Source organism: Bubalus bubalis, chromosome 8, assembly GCF_019923935.1.
Source record: "Bubalus bubalis isolate 160015118507 breed Murrah chromosome 8, NDDB_SH_1, whole genome shotgun sequence".
NCBI lineage: Eukaryota > Metazoa > Chordata > Mammalia > Artiodactyla > Bovidae > Bubalus > Bubalus bubalis.
Window position 1 is genome coordinate 82,053,884 of NC_059164.1, and position 26,361 is coordinate 82,080,244.

The 26,361-nt window shown below is 41.7% G+C and overlaps 1 protein-coding gene, 1 long non-coding RNA gene and 1 gene segment (V, D, J or C); 2 read left to right on the forward strand and 1 right to left on the reverse strand.

The window, feature by feature from the left end:
• AMPH (amphiphysin) overlaps positions 1-1,982 on the forward strand; it is a 218,248-nt gene extending 216,266 nt beyond the window's left edge. For all 3 annotated transcript variants that reach the window (XM_044946824.2, XM_025291402.3, XM_044946823.2), the window contains one exon: positions 761-1,982. In XM_044946824.2, the coding sequence (XP_044802759.1) occupies positions 761-868 (108 nt within the window). In that variant the 3' untranslated portion in view covers positions 869-1,982. The remainder of the gene's footprint in view (positions 1-760) is intronic.
• On the reverse strand, positions 1-25,867 carry LOC112586529. The gene is made up of 3 exons (XR_003111021.3): positions 25,737-25,867; positions 24,054-24,234; positions 1-62 (listed from the first exon to the last, which is right to left on the reverse strand). It is a non-coding gene; the product is annotated as an uncharacterized LOC112586529 (long non-coding RNA).
• Positions 25,696-26,302, forward strand: LOC102404635. The segment is given in 2 exon segments: positions 25,696-25,854; positions 25,962-26,302. Coding segments are annotated over 2 exon segments (366 nt in total).
• The last annotated feature ends 59 nt before the right edge of the window (positions 26,303-26,361 follow it).

A 26,361-nucleotide genomic window follows, 5' to 3' on the forward strand; every position in this document is an offset into this window, starting at 1 on the left:
GTCTGTCATAGCTTTTCTTCCAAGGAGCAAGCGTCTTTTAATTTCATGACTGCAGTCACCATCTGCAACATTAACCTTCAATTAACTATATATATAAAATAAATAATTTCAAATTTTATTCTATTTTTCTTAAACTGACAACTTACTAGGGACAAGCTTTATCCCTGAGCTCAGCACACAAGTTTACAGGTACTGTGATATCCTTGTACAGGACCAAAATACTTGATAAATCCATTATTTTATTAATCATTGGCAATGTAGATTTTTCCAGTACAATAAGTCCCCTACCTATAAACAAGTTCCATTCCAAGAGCACATTCTTAAATCTAAGTTGTTTGTAAGTCCAACAAAGTTAACCTAGGTGCCCGACTAACATAATTGGCTGTATAGTACTGTAGTGTAATAAATTCATAATACTTTTCACACAATACACAAAAAAACAAACAAGATATAAAGAAAATATTTAAAATCTTACAGCATGATACCTTGAAAAGTACAGTAAGTACAGTACAACAGCTAGCATACAGGTGCTGGCATCAAGTCAACAAGCATAAAGAGTTATTGACTGTAGGAGAGAGAGGAGGTGGGAGATGGTAGAGCTGAAGGATCGTCAGCAATAGGAGACAGAGGGCAAGCTGCAGTTTTACTCACGCCTGACGATGGAACACATGTTCTCATCTTTGAAAGTTTGCAAACTGAAGGTTCATATGTAAGGGGATTACTGTAGTTGGACTCTAAAAGCCCTGTCTTTGTCTTGCAGGATGCAGGCTGGCTGGTAGGAGTGAAGGAATCAGACTGGCTTCAGTTCAGAGACCTTGCCACCTACAAAGGCCTCTTTCCAGAGAACTTCACCCGGCGCCTGGATTAGGGCCAAATATATTGTAGAAAGGCCTGATTACTGGGTTTTTAAACCTTTGTGGAAACCTGAAGAGTTCACTTTTGCTATGACACTCTTAATGATTGACAGACCGATACCAGACAGAGCTTGGAAGGCTGTCTCAGTGGAGCATGTGTGCAAACAAATGTCAGAGAAAGCAAAAAGTAAATTAAGGGAAGAGTCCTCACTGGTTCCCATGTTCTTGCGACCAGGTTTGTTTGTGCTTTGTCCGAGCTGTGGAGACTCGTGTACTCAACCCCCTCCCACCAATTCTAAAATAGCTTCCTCCAGACCAGAACCTTAATTTCTCTGCACCAAGTATGTGGTATTGAGTGGCTGCCCTGCCGAAGACATGATGAAGTACCCTGTGACGTGAGATTATCGTATTCCCCTACGCAGGTGTGAGCACGTGCTCTCCCTTTCACGTTTACTGTGTTCAAAACGAAACTGCTGCAAAAGTTGTCACTGTTCTTTTCCAACACACCTCCCTCTCTGTAGATATATATGGACACACAGTCACACGAGCTAGTTCCCATCACTCCTGAATCTATGTGTATGCACAAGGCTACATATACATAGTTGCACTCTCTCCTTTCCATTGTAGCTCTTAGTCTCTTAAGTGTCATTGATTCATGCACTGCTCTTATTCTGTCTGGCATTACAGTTGCAGTTTTGCTTCTGGGCAAAAATCAGCCATCCCATTGCCAAAGGAGTCGACAGTATCTGTGTTGGGAAAGTGCATTTTTCAGGATGCAATGACTCATAGCCCGTCAGAGGTGCCTCCTCTTTGGAGAAAGCAGTCTGGCGCTCTGAATGGCCACTGTGGCTGGAGATAGGTGAGTTGGGATGAGCAGCTCGATTGTCTTAATTTCTGCCTTTTTGAGATTGGCCAGCTGATGGGGCATTGAAATCAACCCCCAAAGAACACTATTTCCAAAAGCTCCTAATTTCCACCTCTTTCTATTTATGCAACTCATCTTCACCGATCATCCGAAAATAAGATATAGGTGATGTATGCTGTATCCACAAGTCATCTGTAATGATTCTGTTTTCAGTGCTGTGTCATTCCAAATAAACCTTGGGTAATCTCCAGCAATGACCTTAATTCCTTCTGATGACTCATTTGTTTTGGAAAGCTTGTTTCATTTGGATGCATGACTTGAAACAGTCGATGTTGAGTTGTTATTTGTGCAGAAATGTGCTCCTTCCTCTGGGTTGTGCTTCACAGCCCGTCTCCCTTCCACCCACTCCTTCATCCCAGTCATTGCTGGCCACTTGGAGGTCCTTGCTGCCCGGCAATCACTACAGCACAAATAACAGCTGCCGATGGAGGCCCTGTGCCGACTGTGGCTGCAAAGAGTGTGTATCACAGAAATCTGACGACCTCCATACTCAGCAATTTCTTCTCACACCAGCCTCATCTTTTGGTCACTTTTCTTTCAGACATGTTTATGTTTGTAGGTACATACAAAAATAGATGATATAGAAAAGTCAATTCACTAGACATTTGTAGGAGAGAATTCTGAAAACAAAACCCTTTTATTCTTTTCTGCCCTGTAATTGTACACAATATAAGCTGATCAAGAATGCATGTTACTTGACTTTTAAATTTGGTATGTATTAGTGGTTCATGATTTTGTGTCTCATGGTGGATTACCGACTTGGACACTTAGTGGATGTTTAAGTGTTAATAGAAAAATAGCTGTTATTTTTTAAATAAGTTTTGCTTATTATTTTTAAAAAACTTTTGGTTGCACCTTGCACATGGGATCTTAGTTCCCCTACCAGGGGTCGAGCCCACATTCCTTTCATTGGAAGGTGGGGTCTTAATCACTGAACCACTGGGGACATCCCAAGAAATAGCTATTCTTGACCTAAGATTGTTCCAGGGGCTCATCCAGTGAATCTGGATCGCCACAAATGGCCTAGCCTCTTCTTCGTCTTTTAAGATTTCTCTTACAGACCCAGTAGGATTCAGGCCTTCAGACAGTACAGAGAACCTTCAAAAAGTCAGATAAGGAAACTTGTAGTTCTTATTAAATATCTATCTTTCTGAAAGTCCTGCTTATACTACATACAGATTGAGTGATGTATATAGTTTGCAAGGCTAAGCACTTTGGCAATTTGGATTTTGAAAAATATTTTAGCATCACTCGGGCCCCTGGGATGGGGAAGGCTCCATGCACCGTGCTGTTACATTGCCTCCACCTTGGCCAGCTCTTTCTGACAAAGCCAGGACAGCTTTTGAGTGAGCCAGACCCCCACATCCACAAGCTGCCACAGAAAGAGTATGCGGTTTCAGAATTCTGAGCTCTTTTCTGCCACATAAAAAAGCCTAAAAAAAAAAAAAAAAAAAAAAAGCCAAAACTCAGGCTATTTAGAAAAATCCAAGCATGGCCCCATGACCCATTCTGATGATCCACTGAAAAAAAAACCTTTGGGAAACTGCAGCAATTTTAAGAAATCAATGAATTTAAAGATGACTGAAACTCTATGCTTTATGTCATACAAACTTCATGAACACCTCAAAGCCTGGGAAACTGATTTGCCCTGCTAGGACTCTACTACTCTATTCAGAGGAGCCCATGCTGCCTTCTGGCTTTTACGTGGAACCTAACTAAAGGCCTTATGAACATCATGGGCCAGACCTTGGACATAAGCTGGTCACACAGTTTCTTTGGGTGATGGTGTAATTACCGTCTTCCCAGGAAGATGTAGCCTCACCTTAGGGCTCGGATAAAAGGCACCAGATGTTGGTAGCTGTGTGGAGAAGACTATGACCAGTGACCTCCTTGCAAACTTTGAAATCAGAGCCATGTGGTTCTACTCATTCTTGACCCCATCACGCAGAGTCAGGACAAGAAGAACCCTGGTTGTTCAGAGCAGTCTTCCTCAAGGCACACAGCACAGGTTTGATACTATATATATATATATATATATATATATATATATATATATAATTCCTGAATACAGTGTGCTAGAATAAGCTTAATATTCCATACCAATAGTAAGTGGCTCCCTGGTTATCATTTAAGATTGCTTTGGGCTTCCCCTATGGCTCAGCCAATAAAGAATCCTCCTGCAATGCAGGAGACACAGGAGCTGGGTTTGATCTCTGGGTCAGGAAGACCCCCAGGAGGAGGAAATGGCAACCCACTCCAATATTCTTGCCTGGAAAATCCCATGGACAGAGGAACCTGGCGGGTTACAGTCCATATCAAGTGGTTACAAAGAGTCAGGCAGGACTAAAGCAATTTAGCACACATAAGATTGCTTTAAGATGCCATCCATAGTAAGTGGCTCATTGGTTATCATTTAAGAATACTTTAAGATTACCCTTGAAAAGGTAATTGAGACACGCCCTTTAATTTTATGCAAATTGAGAGGTAGACCAGGTACCTTGAAGCTTTCAAGGTTTTCTTAAAATCTAGCTAGTTCCCAGTCCCCTAGGGTCTCAGGTCCAACACTCAAGTTGCCTTATTTGTATAGGTTGGGTCCAGGTCATGGATATATTCTCCCTCCCCTATGCCCATGGGTGTGTCTGCCCTTTGCCCTGGGGAGGCACCTCCTGATGCCTTTTAATGCCACAAAAACCAGAGCAGGGAGGCCTGGTCTGTAGCACCCATGCACCCCTGGGTATGGTCTATGCCCTCACACCCTCCCCTGGTAATAAATATCATCAGGCTCAGTGTCCTTGTTCAAAATTCCACCAGTGACCACTAGGTAATTTCTGTGACATCTGATAATGCCGCCAAACTTCTCCAAACTCTCTGTAAGATTCCAAGATACTCATTTTCCTGTTTTCCCACCTCTCTGTTCCTTCTCTGTCACCTTTACTAATTTTTCTTGCTTCTTCCAGTGGGTGCTGGGGTGGGATGGGGGCAGGGAGCATCAGTCTCTCTCCCAGGTCTGTGTGCCCAAAATCCAGGGGATGTTCTCTTCAAGGATTCAATTACTGCTCCCAAGTCCGCATGTTCATCTATTCATTAAACTTTTGTCAAGCTCTTGCTAAGTGTCCGTTACTGTGCACTGGACCCTGTTGACTAAGATCTTGCCCTCAAGGTCTTAGCTTTTAAAACCCCGCTGCAGCCCAATCCTAAGGGGTCTCTTGAGAGTCCCAGGCCTGGAAACATGGGTGCTCACTTCTGCCATTAATTTTTCAGATTCCAAGCACCTGCTTTTGTTCCCTCAAATGATCTGTGACCTTGTGCTTTAATCCCTGGTACACTATCTGGGCAGATGGTGCTAGTGGTAAAGAGCCCTCATGCCAAGGCAGGAGGCATGAGATGCGGGTTCTATCCCAGGTCAGGAAAATTCCCCTGGAGTAGGAAATGACCACTGGCCCCGGTATTCTTGCCTGAAAAATTCCACAGACAAAGCAGCCTGGTGGGCTACAGTAAACGGCGCGGCAGAGTCGGATGCAACTGAGCACATATACAGACCCTTTCTGGGAGTGGTCCTCATCTCGGCCAAGGAAGACTCTTTGGATGCCTGTCATCCCACTGTCTCCTGTCTCCTTCCTTCCCTTCTTCCTAGTTTATCCCTAGACCATCTCAACTATACTGATGTCAAAGGATTAGCACTCCTCTCTCATTCTTCTCCTTCTCCCTCCTCCCCACCCGCCTCCCCGGCACACACACAAACGATGATTACTATTGTATAACACATCGAAATTCCATGCCTCTGCTTGGCTTTCAAAGCTCTCCACATCTTCACCAATGCTTGTCTTCTGCTTCTGTCTGAGGATCCTCCTCACTGGTCCATCCCGTCCTCTCACTGCACCTCTACCCTACACCTTGCTCACCCCATTGCTTACTCCTCCTGAAACACCTCCCACTCTGGTCTGCCTCTGTAATGCCCCCTTCCCTCCTGGCACAGTCTGAGTCTCACCTCCCACACAAAACTTTCTCACCAGTCTTCTCTGTCTGCACCCATTTTACTCATTGAATTTAGTGTAAAATGGATTATCATTTAGTTCTTTGCTTCTCCCACTAACTGATAAACTATCTACCAATGTTCTCTGTATTCCAAGTCCACTCCAGGACATTACATACAATTGCACCGAGCAAAGGAACGAGAGACTGAGTGATGGATTAATTCAGAAAAATCCACAAACTCCAATCCCCAACCTAAACTTATATGTAAGAGGAAACTATAGAATGATTTTGAGAGACTGCAGAGGGAGAAGTTTTCTTAAACAAGGTTTCAAAGTTCCCAAAGTATATGTCCCAAGCAGTTTGAACTACAAAATTGAGACTATCTATTTAAGGAAAGATGCTCAAGCAAAATTAGTAGACAGATGATAGATTTGCTGAAAATATTTGTGATAGCTGAAACTCACAAAGGAATACCTACAACACATAAACTCATTCACGTCAACAAGTAACTAATAATAGTGACAGTATAGTCTAATTTTAGTAACTTAATTATGTTTTTTATCATTATATTTAAAATATTCACGAAGTGAAGTGAAGTCGTTCAGTCATGTCCAACTCTTTGCGACCCCATGGACTGTAGCCTATCAGGCTCCTCCGTCCATGGGATTTTCCAGGCAAGAGTGCTGGAGTGGATTGCCATTTCCTTCTCCAGGGGATCTTCCCGACCCAGAAATCGAACCCAGGTCTCCCGCATTGCAGGCAGACGCTTTACCATCTGAGCCACCAGAGAAGCCCATAAATCACTGAAAATAGTCATATTAAGTATAATAATATACTATTACTCTATAATAACATACAGTATAATAATATAACATCTAGTACTATATAATAGCTAACATTTATTGCATGTCTGTTATTTGCCAGACACCCTCCTAAGTGTTCTGCAAGTATTATTTCATTTAATCTTCACTAATCTGTGAAGTAGTTGCTGTTTTTTCTTTTTGTAAATGAGAAGGCTAAGGTACGGTGAGTGATATAAAGAAACTTCAAAGTCACACAGACAGTGAATGGCAGGGCCAGACAATTGCCTTGGCAGCTTAGCTCCAATGGAGGCTTTGCCTCTCTCTAACCACCCTTCTTTTTGCTCTGTCTAAACGACTTGAATTGGCAAAGCTCTGAAGGCGACACTCAAGTACCAGGCATAAAAAGAAAACTTCAGTTTCCTAATAATCAGATTAGTGCTAATAATCTCATAGACTAATCAGATCCTTGGAGAAGGCAATGGCACCCTACTCCAGTACTCTTGCCTGGAAAATCCCATGGACGGAGGAGCCTGGTAGGCTGCAGACCATGGGGTCACGAAGAGTCGGACACGACTGAGCGGCTTCACTTTTCCCTTTCATGCATTGGAGAAGGAAATGGCAACCCACTCCAGTGTTCTTGCTTGGAGAATCCCAGGGACGGGGGAGCCTGGTGGGCCTCCGTCTATGGGGTCGCACAGAGTTGGACACGACTGAAGCGACTTAGCAGCAGCAATCAGATCCTGCTTGGTAGCCAACAGGTTGGTAAAAATTAAAACATCAGTTAACATGGCACTGGTGTTATGTAGAGAACATGTGTATGTATATTTCCTGGGACCAGCAACCCTGGGGTTACCGGTGGAATTACTGACACTGGCATAAGGGAGCCTCTGTCAATCCCTGCAAAACCGGGAGTGGCCAGGAGGGGGCAGCAGGTGACGCGCCAGTCGCTGGGGGATGGATGAACACAGCACTGTGGCTGAAAGCTGTGAACAACAGTAAGCCAGGTGAGCAGACAGATGTACAGACACAGGCAGGTAAGGTTGCTGTGCCATTTATATCAGTGCAAAAATACATTCTTCATAAACGATACTCTAGTTTTCACAGATACATAAGCTCAAAAGAAATCATCAAACACATTGAGCATCTTATGGAGGAACTCGAATAAGGGAAGAAGGGAAGGAAAAAGAATAAAATAAATACCAAATACGTAAAACTAAGTAACATGACTAGCACAAATTAATGGTGCTAATTGTGATACACTGAGAAATACCACACACACACACACACACACACACACACACACACAAATGAGAACTAAGGCTAAAAAATAAGCAAAAAGCAATCAGAAAATACATACCATGGAGGCACTCAGAGAATGCTAATTCCAGGATAAACCACCAAAACCTCATATTCAAGCTTAATTTTCAGCAATCTGTCTCCCCTCAATTTCAAGAGTGGCTTCAACTGGTAAATTAAGGTCAGGGTAACTCAAAGGCAATTTGTTCATGTTCTTTATTGGTTGAGGAAAGTGTGGCTTTTTTCCTTCTTCAGAGAAAATTTGTGTTCACTGGCTGCTAATTAACATCTAGCTGGCCCTGGCATTGTGCGCTAGTCATGAAGTTGATTTCCCCTTCAAGGCAATGCTCTCCTACATGGTGATGAAAGCAAATCCAGAAGGAGGACACTCCTGCATTTAGAAACACACACTGGAGTCAGGCACAAGCCTTGGGAGCTCAGGGGTTTGAAAGTGAGAAAAAGTATGAGAAGATAGTTTTTAGCCAAGCTACTTTCCAAACCATAGTTAACTACTATGTCTCTCAGAGACAGGCATACGAAGTATGCTGTTGATAATCTTTTTGGTTTTTAAAAACCAGAAAATATTCAGTTCAGTTCAGTTCAGTTGCTCAGTCATGTCTGACTCTGTGACCCCATGGACTGCAGCATGCCATACCTCCCTGTCCATCACCAACTCCTGGAGTTTACCCAAACTCATGTCCATTTGAGTCAGTGATGCCATCCAACCATCTCATCCTTTGTTATCCCCTTCTGCTTCTGCCCTCAATCTTTCCCAGCATCAGGGTCTTCCCAAATGAGTCAGCTCTTCGCTTCAAGTGACCAAAGTATTGGAGTTTCAGCTTCAACATCAGTCCTTCCAGTGAACACTCAGGACTGATCTTCTTTAGAATGGACTGGTTGGATCTCCTTGCAGTCCAAGGGACTCTCAAGAGTATTCTCCAACACCACAGTTCAAAAGCATCAATTCTTCGGTGCTCAGCTTTCTTCAGACCAACTCTCACATCCATACGTGACTCGTGGAAAAACCATAGCCTTGACTAGATGGACCTTTGTTGGCAAAGTAATGTCTCTGTTTTTAAATATGCTGTCTAGGTTGGTCATAACTTTCCTTCCAAAAAACACATTAAAATTAAAAATAAAGTTGAAGGATGTGAGTGGTACAGACAGACGGCAAAAAAAAAAAAAAAAATCTGAATATCCCCAAGATAATTCTATTTTTATGCATATTTAGATTTACTAAAAGTCTTCACTTTTAGTTTCCTGACAGAGCCAGAACCAAGTACCTAAGAGAATCAGCACGATTCAGCTTTATGTATGTACTTTATGTATGTACTGTAGTTGAGCACACGTACCTGTGTGTCTATGTGTATGCATGTATGTGTGCACAAGGACTCTCTCCAAGCGTCAATGTTTGCACCTTCTCTAGGTGCGATGCTTGAACATTTCCTTTGCACTGGCCTAGAATGAGTTTGCTGGAGGAAGTGCCTAGGGTAGGAGTCAGGCTGGGTAACAAAGTCAGTGGCTATAAATACCCTCACATCACACTTAAAACTTAATGGCTTTTTGTGAAGCAAACTACTCAGAATAATTTTCTAGAGCCGTATTAAGTCAAGAGGAAGCAAGCAATAGCATTATTATGGGATCAAAACCAAAGTGATAAGCTTCACTATTTTTCATCCTGCCTGACCTGTTATTTCAATATCCGGAGTGTTAATTCAGTTCAGAATCACAAATCATTGGAACCAGACGAGACCAAAAACATCACCCTCTCTCATTTCGAGGCTGGAGAAATGGGCTGGAAACATGGGGAATACAATTGGAAAAACAAGTTTCCTGCCCTGCATTCCAGGGCCCTTTCATTCAGACACGGAGTCTTTTGCTATTAATCACTTTCTGGGGTTACAAGGCAGGCGACTCCAACTTGTGTGACAAACCTCTCATGGCCAGGAGGGGGCGCTAGAGGTTAGTATAAGTGAATCCATCCAACTATCGACCTTTGTAAGCAGGAAGCATGAATTGAAAGCAAATCAGATGTACAGCAACATCACAATTTGCATTAACATGAAACAGTCCAGTGAGGAGAGAAATTAATTCCTGAGTCACAAACTGCCAAGCAGGTTTCTTCGGGCGCAGGCTCTGGAGATTGGCTGACTTGGCTCAAATTCTTGGTGTGTTTTTATTCCCTAGGCAACCTCAAGTAAGTTACTTCACCTCCCTAAGCCTCTGTTTCATCTGCATATTGGGCATAAGTAACACCATCTTTATGCTTGCAAAGAAGGGATAAATATGTACAATGTTTCACATTCAAAAAGGGTATCTTTTATCATCTAATGGATCAGTGGTTTCTGTTATGACTTTAAGAAAATTAGTCTTTTAAAAAGGCCATCAGGTATTAACACAAAAGTGCTAGAAAAAATTTACTTTTTGAGGTCCATCACATTAATGAATGTGGGTTCCTCAGGTATATCTTACGTTCAGTGTGCGCTGGTATGTGAAGGCTATTCTTAAATTTCTATAATCTTTCTGAGATTTTCCTGGTGGTCTCTTGTGTATTATAATTTAAAAAGAAATCACATATGTTTATTTATTTATTGAGGAGATGGTGGCATGGGTTTTGTAATTTGTTAGACTTGGGTTTGAATCCAGGCTCCATTACCTTCTTCTTAAATGACCCTGAGAAGATGAAACTCTTAAACATTCTGACTCTTTCATCATCAAATGTGATTGAATATAACCAATTTGAAGTATTATTACAAGGATTAAAATGGTATAAAAATTAAATCGTACTTAAGACCAACTTAGATAGTATTTTTTTAAACCCAGTCTGTCATAGTCCCTGGCACAGGATGAATAATGTATCCAGAGTAAGCATCGTTCTTCTCATTTGCAATGACTTGCCCAAGGACACATATCCTTCAAGTGGCAGATTTTGGACTCCAGCAGTCATTCTATCTTTTCCAAAGCAGTATAGCCTCACAGAATCACAGGGTCTCATATCAGGCTCTCCAAACATCCCCTTTTGGTGCTTCCATCCTGAGAAGGACCATTTTCCCTCAGCTCACCGTTTATGGGATTACACTGCTGTCTGTCCAGAGAGTCAAGTCCCAAGCAGAGCCCTGTTACTGGATCATTCACTTTGACAAGGAAGTTGGGAAGGCTGACAGCCACGTGGATTCAGTATGATCCAGCAGCTTCACCTCTTTTCCTCTGAACCCATCAGAGCCTGTCACTTTAAAATGAAATCTTCAAAGAATCCAGAGACTAAACCCTTAATTTCTTAAAAACACACTAAACAGATGAAATGCCTCTAACCCAAGGCATTGAGAAAGAAAAAGACTGAAAGGAAACTCAGGAATCCAGAGAGGGGAAGTTTTGTTTCACAGAAGAGATACTGGGATTTGGTAGAGATATATTGTTCAGGTAGCCAAGAGGGAAGACACAAACCTGAAATTTAAATTGAAGCAAACAAACTGGAATGGAGTCTTAAGACCCCAAAGTGGTCAGTAAGCACCATATGGTGTAGGTATGTGGGTAACTGAGCAGATGTGAGCATCCTGATGAACCGAAGATGGTTACAGAAGTTCTCGACGAGCCCAGTGATGCAGAACCCAGGCCAGATTATCCTCCCTTTTCCCCCACCAACTCTAACCTGACAACACTCTGGAATTATGGAGAATTTCTTCTGTGAAAGGCAGTGGGAGAAAAGAGAGAATAAATATTAAGATCATAGCATTAAGTCACCCCATCTCCCCATTAGACAGCTCTCCATAGTCAGATGTTCTATCATTGTGTAACCAAAAGTGGAGTCCTGCTGCTTCAAACCGATAGAGAAACAAGGTTGGTGGAGAGAAAATTTTGTTTTGTTTTGGGATGCTGAAAAGCAGGGGTGAGGAGTGGGAAGGGAGGATGCCTGTCCAAAGGCCAATCCCCCAGCCCACCTGACAATCAGGGAGCAAGAGCTTTCATAGACAGAGGGAGGAGGCTACATGCCGAAACAGCACAGTCAGCTCTGTTATCTTATAATCGGTTATCAGTGATCTGACCAGCGTCGTCTTGATTGTGTTAGGTACAGTTAATCTTCAGCTACAGGATCAATTCAGTTACAGTCTGGTCATCAGGTGGTTAACGTCTCCAGCTGTTGGGGATTTCAGTCTCTATAAGAGCTCACAGGATAGGGCTCAGAATATTACCTATAGCCCTTGAGAAGGAACTAAATACCCTTGACTATGCTTAATGACCAAACTATTATTTGGTCTCCTTTCTTTTTCTTTGTGTCTGCATGTTTATTTCCATAATTAAATTTATTCTTTTGCTAAGGTTTTTTCAGACCAAAGGCAGGCAGAGGACTTGGGGTGACAAGGACCATAGGGTCCCGCTCTGTTTCTGTTGCCTCTTTATTACACCCAAAGAACTTAGCATAATGTCTTGTGCCTAATGGCAGATTCATGAATCAAGTTTGGAAAATGAGTCCTATGGGATTTCTAAGGTGGCCGTCTGTGTGGTCTATACTAAGCTGGGAGTCCTTGAACTACTTACTGTCTTCATATGGAGAGGATGTGCTAGTGTTTGGTGAAGACACTCCTTCACAATAAAGCAAGAGTCATGTTCACACACACCAATGGAAAGTCTGACCCGATGGACTCAGCCAAGCCCTAATGGTGTTAAACCATTTTCAGCAATGCTTACAGACTGTCCTGGAGGACAACACTGTTAATGCAGACAGGCTGTCACCATTCCAGATGTTAACTCTGATTGTCCTCAGGGCTTGTAAGTTGTTCTTTTCCCCCAATTTCCTTTTTTTTTTTTTTTTAAATTTTATTTTATTTTTAAACTTTACATAATTGTATTAGTTTTGCCAAATATCAAAATGAATCCTTTGACCAATATTCTCTAAATTTTGTCCCTTAAAAAAACTCCAACTTTCTGGTTTATTTATTCTCCTCTTTTTTTTCCCCCCCCAGTGTGTGTGTATTGTACAGGTCATCTAGAACAACCTCAAATTTCCAGTACCAAAAAGCTGTCTAGAACAGCCCGTCTGGAGTGCATGGTGTCCGGTGTAACAATTTCTATCACATCTGCATATTGGTATCAAGAAAGACCTGGTTAAGCCATACAGCGCCTGCTACACATTTTCTCTAACAATACCATCAAAACGGAATCAGGCATTCTGTTGAGCAAGTTTGAGGCAGATATGATACCTGAAACTTCTACATCGACCCTCACTGTTTACAATGTAGGGGAACAAGACTCTGCCACCTATTACTGTGCCCTCTGGGATGTGCACGGTAGAAGACATTAGAGTCACGCCATTCAATAAATGATCCTTGGGTTTTCATTCACTATCGTGAGTTAAGAAACCACAGTTACCACCTGTATGCTTCTGTGCAGTTTTCTAGGTAAACTTTTATGTGGGTGACTCTGTGAAGTTGCCAATCCCACATTTTCTCAAAGAGGAAGCTTTGTGCTATATAACACAGGGAGCCCAGCCAGATGCTTTGTGATGATCTAGGGGGTGGGGGTGGGGTGGGGGGAGGGGAAGGAGGTTCATGTATACAATTATACATATATTATATGTAATGTATATATGTATTTATATATGTATAATTATGTATACATATGTATAATTATGACTGATTTGCACTGTTGTATGGCAGAAACCATCACAACATTGAAAAACAATTTTCCTCCAATTAAAAAATAAATAAAAAAAAAGAAGTACCTGCAAATAACCAGGATCCTGTTTTCAGGAATCGTCTTGCTCTCCAACAGGCTTTCCCAGGGCACCCATGTTTATTCATCTGAGTCAACCTCCACAACACAGTGTTTTATTTTCTGCCAAGATATATACACCATACTATCTGTGACTCCTTTTTAAATTTAATTAATTAATTAATTTTTGGCTGCACCACATGGAATGCGGGATCTTAGTTCCCCGACTAAGGATCAAACCTGTCTGCAATGAAAGTGTAGAGCCTTAACCACTGGACCACCAGGGAAGTCCATGTGACATCATTTGTATGATTTGTATGTCATTACATTTTTTTTCTGATCCACCTGTCTCCTTTGATTAAAATTGTAGATATTAGATTCAGTTCAGTTCAGTCGCTCAGTCGTGTCCGACTCTTTGCGACCCCATGAATTGCAGCACACCAGGCCTCCCTGTCCATCAGCAACTCCCGAAGTTCACTCAAACTCATGTCCATCGAGTCGGTGATGCCATCCAGCCATCTCATCCTCTGTCGTCCCCTTCTCCTCCTGCCCCCAATCCCTCCCAGCATCAGAGTCTTTTCCAATAAGTCAACTCTTCCCATGAGGTGGCCAAAGTACTGGAGTTTCAGCTTTTGCATCATTCCTTCCAAAGAACATCCAGGGCTGATCTCCTTCAGAATGGACTGGTTGGATCTCCTTGCAGTCCAAGGGACTCTCAAGAGTCTTCTCCAACACCACAGTTCAAAAGCATCAATTCTTTGGCGCTCAGCCTTCTTCACAGTCCAACTCTCACATCCATACATGACCACTGGAAAAACCATAGCCATGACTAGATGGACCTTTGTTGGCAAAGTAATGTCTCTGCTTTTCAATATGCTATCTAGGTTGGTCATAACTGTTCTTCCAAGGAATAAGCGTCTTTTAAATTCATGGCTGCAGTCACCATCTGCAGTGATTTTGGAAACCCCCATAATAAAGTCTGACACTGTTTCCACTGTTTCCCCATCTATTTCCCATGAAGTGACAGGACCAGATACCATGATCTTCGTTTTCTGAATGTTGAGTTTTAAGGCAACTTTTTCACTCTCCTCTTTCACTTTCATCAAGAGGCTTTTTAGTTCCTCTTCACTTTCTGCCATATTAGATTAAATGTTACTTAGTCAGCCTGGAATCTAAAATGTAACAAACACATGATGATCTAGCCACAAGCAGGGCTGACTACAAGGATAAATATATCAAACACATGCCTGGAAAGGCGATATTTGATTTTGCACAAAACTTATAGATGCTGCTACTTACTGGGTCCAAGTCAAAGTCTACTTGGGATTGGAGTGTGGGGAGTAGTTCACTTTCTGAACTACTGAAGATTCCACCTATGCCACAGTACGTGTTTGCCTGTCACTGTGAGCCAGGCGTTGTGCACAGCAGACACTGAGAATGCCACATGCCCGTCAGGTCTGGAGGCATTGCTGTAGCGCCCCCTCTGCCCCTGGGCTGCCAGTCCCCAGTGAAATGATAGTCCTCACATTAAATATTAATACTTCTCACGGTTATACATCTCTCAGGAATTCCGGTAACTCCTAGCTCAGCTCATGGTTTATAATTTGTGTTGTTTTGCTGTGACAAAACAAATAAGATCTTTGTCTTCTTCCACTGTGATTTTACTTAGGTAAAACAGATGAAAGTAGATTTGCTCTGGTTAAAAGAATTGAAGGATAAATAATTCTTAGGTTTGTTTTCTCAAATAGCTGTTATGTTTTCTGATTTTTCAATAGAATACAATTATCTGTCTACACAAAGGGCCTAGCCAGGTGGTGAAGACTTTGGTCTCTTGTATCAGAGAGACCTAGGTCTGACCTGGGCTCTGGCATTTACCAGCCATGAGACAAGTGGATCCCTGCTATAGTCCATTTCCTCACCTGTAGAATAGTGGTCCTTGTAGAGCATCTATAGGTACAGGAACACACACACACACACCCCAGGGCTTTGTACCTAGGGCTTAGCACCACATTGGTCATAGGGGGGCTGACTTACAGTTTAAAGATAGAGTAGCTAGATACAAAGAAAATCCCATGAGAAGCCATCCCAAATCAGTTTCGACAAAGGGTGCACACAGGTGAGAATAACAGTGGCTTGCTCATGGACCAACAAGCCCTATGTGGGTAGGGGGGACAAGTCTATACGCGGAGTCACTTACGCCTCCTACTCTTCTTTAGACCAATGTGAGCTTCACTAAGGACACTGGCCACACATATCAAAGGCAAACCAGCCAGAAGCAAACCAGCCTGATCCATAGAACACCGAAAGCACTTTATAAGGATGAACAGTACCGAAGACAGAAGTGGCTCAATTAATGTCTGTTGAAATGAAGTCTATATTTCCATTATCATTGGGGTGTTTGCATTACTACTTTCACGCATTGGAGAAGGAAATGGCAACCCACTCCAGTGTTCTTGCCTGGAGAAGCCCAGGGACGGGGGAGCCTGGTGGGCTGCCATCTCTGGGGTCGCACAGAGTTGGACATGACTGAAGTGACTTAGCAGTAGCAGTTGCATTACCTAATGGGTGGATGGGGATTTTCTATAGATGGATACATGAAATCTCCTGATGATTTGGATTTAACTTCTTCTTATACCAGAAGCGGATGATTCACAGTGACTGTAAGTAATAGAACCAATGTAGTATTATCTAATTAATGCTGAATATGAGAGCTGAAGAACTAATAATTTCGAAATGTGGTGCTGGAGAAGACTCTTGAGAATCCCTTGGACTGCAAGGAGATCAAACCAGCCAGTCCTAAAGGAAATCAACCCTGAATGTTCACTGAAAGGACTGATGGTGAAGCTGAAGTACCAGTACTTTGGCCACTCGATGCAAAGATCTGACTCGCTGGAAAAGACCCTGATGCTGGGAAAGGAGAAGGGGGCGGCAGAGGATGAAATGGTTATATAGCATCACTGACTCAATGGGCATGAATTTGAGCAAACTGCGAGAGATAGTGAAGGACAGGGGAGCCTGATGTGCTACAGTCCATGGGGTCACAAAGAGTCAGACACAACTAGCAACTGAAGAGCAGCAAAAGTCTAGGAAAACCTTAAAAGTCAGTATTTTCTGTAACATATAGTGTATTACCAACTCCTCACACATACTAACACTGTGGGAAAAGTGATGTGTGTTCCCTAAGAGTCAAGTTGGAAAAATCACAATTCTGCAAATTGCTAGGTCCACCTGGAAATCCATATTGACTTTTTTGACTTGAGTGACTTTACTTTCAACCCTGAGAATGGGTTTGGAGAATTAGCCCAAGGCAGAGGAAAGGGCACAGCTTTGTAGTGATCATGTCTGGAGTTTGGGATCATGGAAAATTGTTTTCTATGTCACTACTGTGGCTCCTATATGGTCTAATAGAAAACTTTTATTACTTTTGAATTTTAGCTCAGAATTTATTTTTAAGAAAAATTCTCATATTTCATAATATTAAAAATACCTCAGAAACTACTGAGCGCTTGGAGACAACATGTAAAAATTGATGGTTAGAAAGGCTCTGTCTTGACCACTTTTTATCCCCCCTCCTCCAGCAGCTTTTGCTTCTTTACAAAATAAAATCTTATTTTCTCTCCTGATTTCTGGTGAGCCTATCTGGCAAGTGAGAGACCATGTTAATGCTCAAGGTGGCTTGTTGGGCTTAAATGTCTTTTCTTCCCCTTATTATAGACACTGTAATGTACAGTTAGTGCCAAAAATATGCAGTCTTCTTTTTTTTTTGGCCATGTAGCTTGTAAGACCTTCAGAGAAGGCAATGGCACCTTACTCCAGTACTCTTGCCTGGGAAATCCCATGGACGGAGGAGCCTGGTAGGCTGCAGTCCATGGGGTCGCTCGGAGTTGGACACGACTGAGCGACTTCACTTTCACTTTTCACTTTCATGCATTGGAGAAGGAAATGGCAACCCACTCCAGTGTTCTTGCCTGGAGAATCCCAGGGATGGGGGAGCCTGGTGGGCTGCCGTCTATGGGGTGGCAGAGTCGGACATGACTGAAGCGACTTAGCAGCAGCAGCAGCAGCTTGTAGGACCTTAGTTTCCTGACCAGGGATCCAACTCAGGCCCTCAGCACTGAAAGCAAGGAGTCTTATCCACTTGACCACCAGAGAATTCCATGCAGTCTTATTAACCCTATGCTACTGAGAGGGAACAGGTAGGAAGGCCAGGGGTCTCCAAACGGAGGAAATTGGCTGCAAATGTCAGACATTTTTTTTTTTTTTTTAATCTCTCTCTTAAGTGGCAGGAGGAAACAAAGTAGTGATATATTTTTTCTCCTTCTCTATACAAATTTAAAAAGAGGTTTCTCTTAAGATACTGTGTTGCCATAATGACACCTGGTTCCACCTGAACTTAACTTTTCTCAAATTTTGAGCTAACCAATACATTTTTCTTATGGAAATGTTTGTCTTAAGCTATGTTAATATACTATGCATTTACCCTAAACTCTGTCTTCAAGTCGGTTCCACCTAAAGGCTCAGAACTGACTTGACAAACCAGTATGTTATCCTCATACATTGTTCTCCTAATTCATGTAAATGGAACTATTTGTATGGTAATCTGCCTTTATACAAGATTCCAGTCAGTCATTTTATGGCCCAGATGACTGGTGCCAAGATTATCTCAAAATGCATCTTGTGGGTGAGGGGCCTGGTGCCATTCTCTGAGTTTTTAGACATTCCTTTTTTTCATTAACAGACTGCTAGTAACTATATAACATCCGGCTAAAAACTAGCAGGCTGGTATTCTTTCTGCCCCCTTCTGATGTCTATGTCAGAAGCTTTCTCTATCTCTTTTATACTTTAATAAAACTTTATTACACAAAAGCTCTGAGCGATCAAGCCTTGTCTCTGGCTCCAGATTGAATTCTCCTCTGGAGGCCAAAAATCCTGCCATCTTTCCTGGTTCAGCAACAACCTTTCACAACAATGTTCTTGCTTTACTTCTGTTTTGTCCAGATGCAGTGATTGAGCAAGAACTGTACACTTCACTGCACAGAGGTTGTTTCAGTCTGCAAGGTTGCTGGCACTCCTATTGCCTGAGAACATGACCCTCTACCTCTCACAGAAAGTTGCTAGAAAATCAGCCTCATGTGATCTTCACCTGGAGAGCCCGGAGAAGATAGACTTTCAGCTTTGACTCTGTGAGTGCCCTTCTTTGGGGCATGGATTTCTCAGCCAGTTCAAGGGCATGAGGGGATGCTAAGGGGCAAAAAGGATGGACTCTGTTGAAGGTTTTCTGTTTTCTCCTCAACTTCCACTCTTCACATTTCTCCAACCTGCTCTTGATGCAGGAGACTAACCCCTATGGAGTCCACTAATGGGCACCTTCGCTCGTTGATTTTCATTTAATTTTGGCCCAGATGGAATTTGAAGTTCAAAGAAATGAAGACTGTGTCACCTGACCAAAGCATTCCTCCCTCGGGCACTAGGATTTTGAAGCCCTGGGTGGGGGTGGGGGGGGGGGGAGGGGAAACACATGTTCCTCTGTATTAAGTTTATCAGTTAGAAAGTATAGAATTCAATGATACTCTCTCAGCACCTGTCTGGTTTCCTGTTTTCTTACTGAAGGAGCAGGGGTACATCCTGTTCTGTTAAGGACAGGATCTTAGTGGCTTTTTGGAAAGTGAAATGAAACACGCTTGGTGAGGCCTTCTTCCTACTCTTCAACCTTATTACTTATCTGGGGGCAAAGGTAACCCACTTATTTGAACATCTGTTTGATTTCTTCTTTTTGCTCTTTCAGATTGACTCTCCATTTCTTTTAACTCTCCTGTATGCCTTACAAGTCAGACCTTCATGAACTAGACTAATGGTCTTATTTCTGGTTGCTGTTTGGGAGACTGGAAAGTGGGGGAAGAGTGAGATCAGGGTTCCCTCCATGACAGTGACCTTGGATTGATTGCGTTCTCCTCCAGTGACCAAATATAGTGACATCTAACTCATAGCCAGAAGGTTTAAGTCCAGGAGCCAAAAGATGAAGCTGTAGGAGGACATTCTTTTTATACTGATTAACCCCATGGAGGAATGTGTTTCCTTTACTAAAACCTTGGGAGGCTGTTTCCTCCTCCTCCTGTTCCTCTTTTCTACCTGATCCTCATCCTTTTTGGGCACTCTGCCTGTGTAGACAGGATGTATGAGTACAAATATTCATCTATGAATATTGCTCTGAGTATGCACATTTGTTTCTCTATTTCTTAGATTTGGTTAGGATTTTTTTCCTGGAGGCTCAGATGGTAAAGAATTTTCCTGCACTGCAGGAGACCCAGGTTTGATCCCTGGGTCAAGAAGATCCCTTGGAGGAAGAAATGGCATCCCATTCCAGTATTCTTGCCTGGAAAATTCCATGGACAGAGGAGCCAGGCAGGTTACAGTTCATGGGGTCACAAAGAATTGGACACAACTGAGTGACTAACACTTTTTTTTTTTTAAGTAACTTCCGGTGAAATAAGTCAGACAGAGAAAGAGAAATACTTTATGTTATCACTTATATGTGGACTCTGAAAAGTAAAACAAAAGAATATAACAATAGCAAGATTCTCAGTATAGAGAACAAGCAAGAGTTTACCAGTGTGGAGAGGGAGGTGGGGAGGGGCAAGAGATAGGTATAGATTTAAGAGACACAAACTACTGTGTACAAAATAAATAAGCAAAAGCACAGAGAAATAGAACTATTGTTTTGTAATAACTTTAAATGGAGTATAATCCATAAAAATACTGAATCACTACATTGTACACCTGAAGATAACATAATATTGTAAATCAACTATACTTACTTCAATAAAAGTATAGTTGATTGACAACAGAGTTACCCATGCCAGCAAAGAAAAAGTAATCTTTTATTTCTTGATTATTTTGCTTTTTGTTGGAAATGCTATTCCAATGGAAGCAAAGGAAAATATGTAATTTAATAGCAGGAAGGAACATATGTTTTCACTGTAGAGTATCCACATATAACTTTTCATATACACACAAATGCTGATACCAAATCAGGAGTTTGAAGATCAGATATTTACTTAAAAAAAAAAAGTGTTCAAGGTCAGTTATGATTAAAGAACTGTAACCATAGAGTTTGTAAAATTCACAGAAGAAGAAGATGAAATGAAGACCTAATATAATAGCCCCTTGGAACCTTGGAGTACCATTAGAGACAAGAAAATGAACACAAACACCCCTTATCATGACTGTGACCACATCCTTCCCAACGTGGAGCAACCTTGGTCCTGAGTCCAGACCTCAGCCCTGACTAAACCTCAGCCTCAGCTTGCAGCATTTCCTGTGCTTCTCAGGTCTATACCTCATATCAAAGAAAAGAGCAAAGGGAGTCTGATGGCTATCAATTGTACCCCTCCAGATGTTAGTAACTGTGCCCTGAAATGTCTGCTTTGACATCATTTCCTGTTGATGTGGATTCCTATTTAGAGACTATGAGTGTTGAAATGGCCTGATTATCTCAGAGAGAAAGAAGACAAGGTGCATTATTTAATTTCCCAGAGATTTTCAGTCACTGTGAAGAATTTGGGCCAAAGGTACTGACAATGAACATAATGGACTTGATAACCATTTAGCTCCCACTGGTTGCTAGATAATTTATCATACGTATTCAGAAGCTCATATGATTATCATTAAGAAAAACTCTGCAAATAAGTGTGTTTCATGGAAGAAGGGATTTATGCTTAGTGAGGGTAGTTATCAGTCCAAACAAATAGTCTTTGCTGCTTCAATTGCACTATTGGGCCACTGTGAACCCCCTTAGTGTTTGTTAACTGTATAAAGATATACTTTGGTATTTGTGAGCAAATATGGGTTGACCCAGACCTTTTGCCCTACCTAGGGGAGCCTGCTCTGGACATAATAAGTAGCCACTCAAGAAGTGATGGCTCGAAGGTCATTGGGGCACCTCTTAAAGAGTTCTGTTTCTGTACACTCTTCTCTAGGACTCTTCTCCCTAGTGGAGAATAAAAGTCTAAGAAAAGTCCAAGAAAAGTCTATCTTCTGTGTTTTGTGAATTTACTTTACCAGGAAATATAGATGGGCTACATAATGAAGGCTCCAAACCCCATGCTTGGACTTAAATAAACAATCATAATAATATACAATGAGGATAAAGTTTCAGAAATTTATAATCATCATATTTTTATTTTCCTAAATGAATCATGTAGTTACCTGTAGTCCTTCTTCTACTGAAACTAACCCATGAGATTTGCCACCCATGGAAGGTGACAGCAGCTTTGCCCAGAACAAGCTCACTTTTGCTTCTTTTATTTTGCCTATTTTTCCCAGATTTATTGAGATACAATTGATATACAAGAAGAGAACTGGACATGGAACAACAGACTGTTTCCAAATAGGAAAAGGAGTATGTCAAGGCTGTATATTGTCACCCTGCTTATTTAACTTCTATGCAGAGTACATCATGAGAAACGCTGGGCTGGAAGAAGCACAAGCTGGAATCAAGATTGCCGGGAGAAATATCAATAACCTCAGATATGCAGATGACACCACCCTTATGGCAGAAAGTGAAGAGGAACTAAAAAGCCTTTTGATGAAAGTGAAAGAGGAGAGTGAAAAAGTTGGCTTAAAGCTCAACATTCAGAAAACGAAGATCATGGCATCTGGTCCCATCACTTGATGGGAAATAGATGGGGAAACAGTGGAAACAGTGTCAGACTTTATTTTTCTGGGCTCCAAAATCACTGCAGATGGTGACTGCAGCCATGAAATTGAAAGACACTTACTCCTTGGAAGGAAAGTTATGACCAACCTAGATAGCATATTGAAAAGCAGAGACATTACTTTGCCAACAAAGGTCCGTCTAGTCAAGGCTATGGTTTTTCCAGTGGTCATGTATGGATGTGAGAGTTGGACTGTGAAGAAGGCTGAGTGCTGAAGAATTGATGCTTTTGAACTGTGGTGTTGGAGAAGACTCTTGAGAGTCCCTTGGGCTGCAAGGAGATCCAACCGGTCCATCCTAAGGGAGATCAGTCCTGGGTGTTCACTGGAAGGACTGATGTTGAGGCTGAAACTCCAATACTTTGGCCACCTGATGTGAAGAACTGACTCATTGGAAAAGACCCTAATGCTGGGAGGGATAGGGGGCAGGAGGAGAAGGGAACGACAGAGGATGAGATGGCTGGATGGCATCACTGACTCTGTGGACGTGAGTCTGAGTGAACTCCGGGAGTTGGTGATGGACAGGGAGGCCTGGCGTGCTGTGATTCATGGGGTCACAAAGAGTCGAACATGGCTGAGCGACTGAACTGAACTGAACAAAATTGTGTAATTTTAAGCAATATGAGATGTAGAATCAACAGTGGTAAGTTAAGTTCTGAGTCTTACACCAGCCAATTCAGAGGAAGAGACCAAATCCCAGAGACCAGCAGGGCAAAGAGCTAGAAGCTGATAAGAACACAAGGGGGATGGGAGGATGACTGTAAGAATTCACACTCCTGTGTGTAGTGAAGCCATCTGGGGGATGAGAGGAAGGATGAGAGAAAAACAAAAAAGATAAAGAATGTACTCAAAGGGACTGAACTAACCTGCAAGGAACCATTCTAAAACAGTGGAAACTATTTTAAATTGGTAATTAGTGCCTTCTTTCAATGTCAAAATGAGGAGATACATCAATTATACACAACAATGATGCTCCCACACCTCACACATGTGCAGAGTAGTAGCCTATATATATTCTACCACTGACCTCTACTCAAGGTGCCTAGAGATTTAGAATCCCAACCCATGCCAGCCTCCCTTTACCCACAGCATCAGACTATGTTAGCCTCAGGAGAATTCATTTTTCCAATTCTGCATGGGGATGTGTCTTTTTTTAATAAATAAAAATTACCTTTATGTGCTCCTAGTTAGGAGGTAGTAAGTTCATAGAATCATGTACATAAGAAATGGGTTTTAAATAAATTAGCTCTATGAAACTTTCTGGTCCTAAGGCATGAAAATGAGTCTAGGTTAAAAAGAATGATCAAAGAAGATGGTAGAGTAGGAAAATCCTGGGTTTTCACTTCCTCCCATGGGCACAGCAATATTATAACCATTTACAGAGAAACTGTTGATGAGAAAGACCCAAAGACTATCAAAAAAGACCTTCTACAAATAAAGATAAAAGAAGAAACTACAGCAAGATGGATAGAAGGAGTTAAGGAGCAGTATAAACAAGACTCATAAGCCAGGATAAGTGACCCACATACAGGAGGAAAAGAGCAATTGCAGAGATTCTCCCCAAGAAACACAAGTACCAAGCCCCACATAGAGCTCCCCAGACTGGGGGTCCTGCACTAGAATGACCAGACCCCATAATGTTTGGCTTTGGAGGCTGGCAGGGCTTACTTTTGGGAGAGTCAGAGGTCTGAGGGATATAGACATTCCATTCACACAGACTGCACACAGAATCTTACAGGGCAGCCACAGTAATATGGAAGGAGCCTGGGTCAGATTCACCTGCTGATGTCGGTGAGCCTCCCAGAGAGGCAGGCGGCAACTGGAGTGGGCCCACAGGACACAGACTCTGGCAGCGGCCGTTTTGGGGAACTGGTGCCAGCAAGCATCATTGTGGAATCTTTCCTCTAGTTTATTAGTGTCTGAACCCATAATGCTCTCAGCTGACATTTCAGGAGAAAATCTATAGGCAAGAAGAGAGTGACATGATATACTTAAAATAATTAAAGGAAAAAAGCTACAACTAAAAACACTCTATCTAGAAAAAGCTTTCATTCAGATATGATGGAGATATCAAAAGTTTTAAAGACAAGGAAAAGATAAGAGTTCAGTGTCGCCAAATCAACTTGAAAAAAAAATACAGAAACATCTCTACATAGAAAAGAAAAGGCCACAACTAGAAATATGAAAATAAAAAAGGAAGAATCTCATTGATAAAGGCCAATGATACAGTAAAAGTGGTAAGTCAAGCGCGCATAAAGCTGTGAGGAAGGTTGAAATAGTGAAAAGCAGTGAAATTGTCTACATCCACAATAAGAAGAAATGCAAAAGAAAGGACCAAAACAGGTAAGAAACAGTAAACATGCGGGTGTGGAGTAAAAATGAAAGGTTGTTAAAATGGGTTTGATTTAAGAGACAAGCAACTTAAAATATTCTCTATATAGACTACTACATATAAACTCATGGTAGCCACAAACCAAACACCTATAAAAGATAATCAATGAAAGAGAAAGGAATCCAAACACAACACTAAAGACATTACTAAATGCAAAAGGAAGACAGCAAAAGAAGAAGGAAAGAACAAAAATGAACCATTGCATAACCTTACAAAACAATTATTAAAGAACAGGCAATAAGTACATATGTATCAATAATTATTTCAAATGTAAATAGAATAAATGCTCCAATCAGAGGACATAGAGTGGCTTTTAAATATATTTATAATTCATAATATCAAGTTAATATCTATATATTCCAAGGGATAAATCTAGAAGTTAAGACATAATAATGATAGCCGTTGTTGGTCTTGGTAAAATGATCACAGGTATCTTAATTATTTTATTGATGTATGAGTGCTTCTGCTAACACAAAACAGGTAAGAAACAGTGATTCAATGAAGTGAACCAATTATATTGATCACAGGCATTTTTATTTTCGTCTTAACCTGTTTCTCTGAACTTCTTCAATGAACTTCTTTCCCAGCACCTCCCACTTAAGAGCTGGGTGACTTTTGTTGAGTCACATTGCTCCACTGAGCCTCATTTTCCTGATCTACAAAATCAGAATTACCAACACCAATATTATGTGATTGCTGTGAGAAGAAAAACATTTAGAGTAATAGCCTAACAAAATAGACAAAGCTCATTAAATATTTGCTACCATAAAAGTCAATGTTTATTAAACACATAATATTTGAAAATACTAAGCTGAGAAAAATACTAGCTCCTGGGCAAACAGAATCCATTTTCATTTTACAGAAATCGAGAGTCCTCCATGGCTCCCTCACAGTCATATCAAATAATACTCCAGAAACCACTATTTTATCTTGAGATCAGCAGAGCCAATGAAGGACCAGAGGACACAGGAGACTCAGGCCTGAGGAGTCTGCAACCAAAACTAACAGCCCAAGAACACATTAGTCTGGCTACTTCCTTCTCCTCCCCCTATTCAGCCATGCCCTCTTACCACTGACTTGGGGCGTCCAGCCACCAGGTCCCCACTTTCCTGCCTTCACTTTGAGCACACAGCCCAGCAGACAGGATGTCACCACTGGAAGCATTCACATTTTTCTCCTTCTGGGCTTGTGAGTCACTCCCTGATCATTTCACTTTAGATGAATGAGCAAAGAAATTCTTGGATATTTCTTACATTATCAGAAGTTCATTAGAAATTCTCTTTTTTTACTTGCAGCTGGACTTGGGTTATCAAAAGTGGAGCAGGCCCAGATCTCCCTTTCCACAGAAGTAAAGAAAAGTATTGACATACGTTGCAAGATAGAGAGCACAAATTTTGAATCAGAAGCTGTTTACTGGTACCGGCAGAAAAAGAATCAGGCTTTGGAGCATCTGGTTTCTGTGACCTCAACCACAACTGCAGCTCGAAATCAAGTAGATGGGAAGAACAAAATTGAGGCAAGAAAAGATGCTCAAATGTTCACTTCGACCCTTACGGTACATTTCATAGAAAAAGAAGATGTGGGCATTTACTACTGTGCTGGCTGGAGCTCACGGTAGTAGAACTGTGGAGATAACCTGCACAAGATCCCCTCCCTGGGTCTGTGCCCACCCACATCCTTCCCACCAGCAGCAAT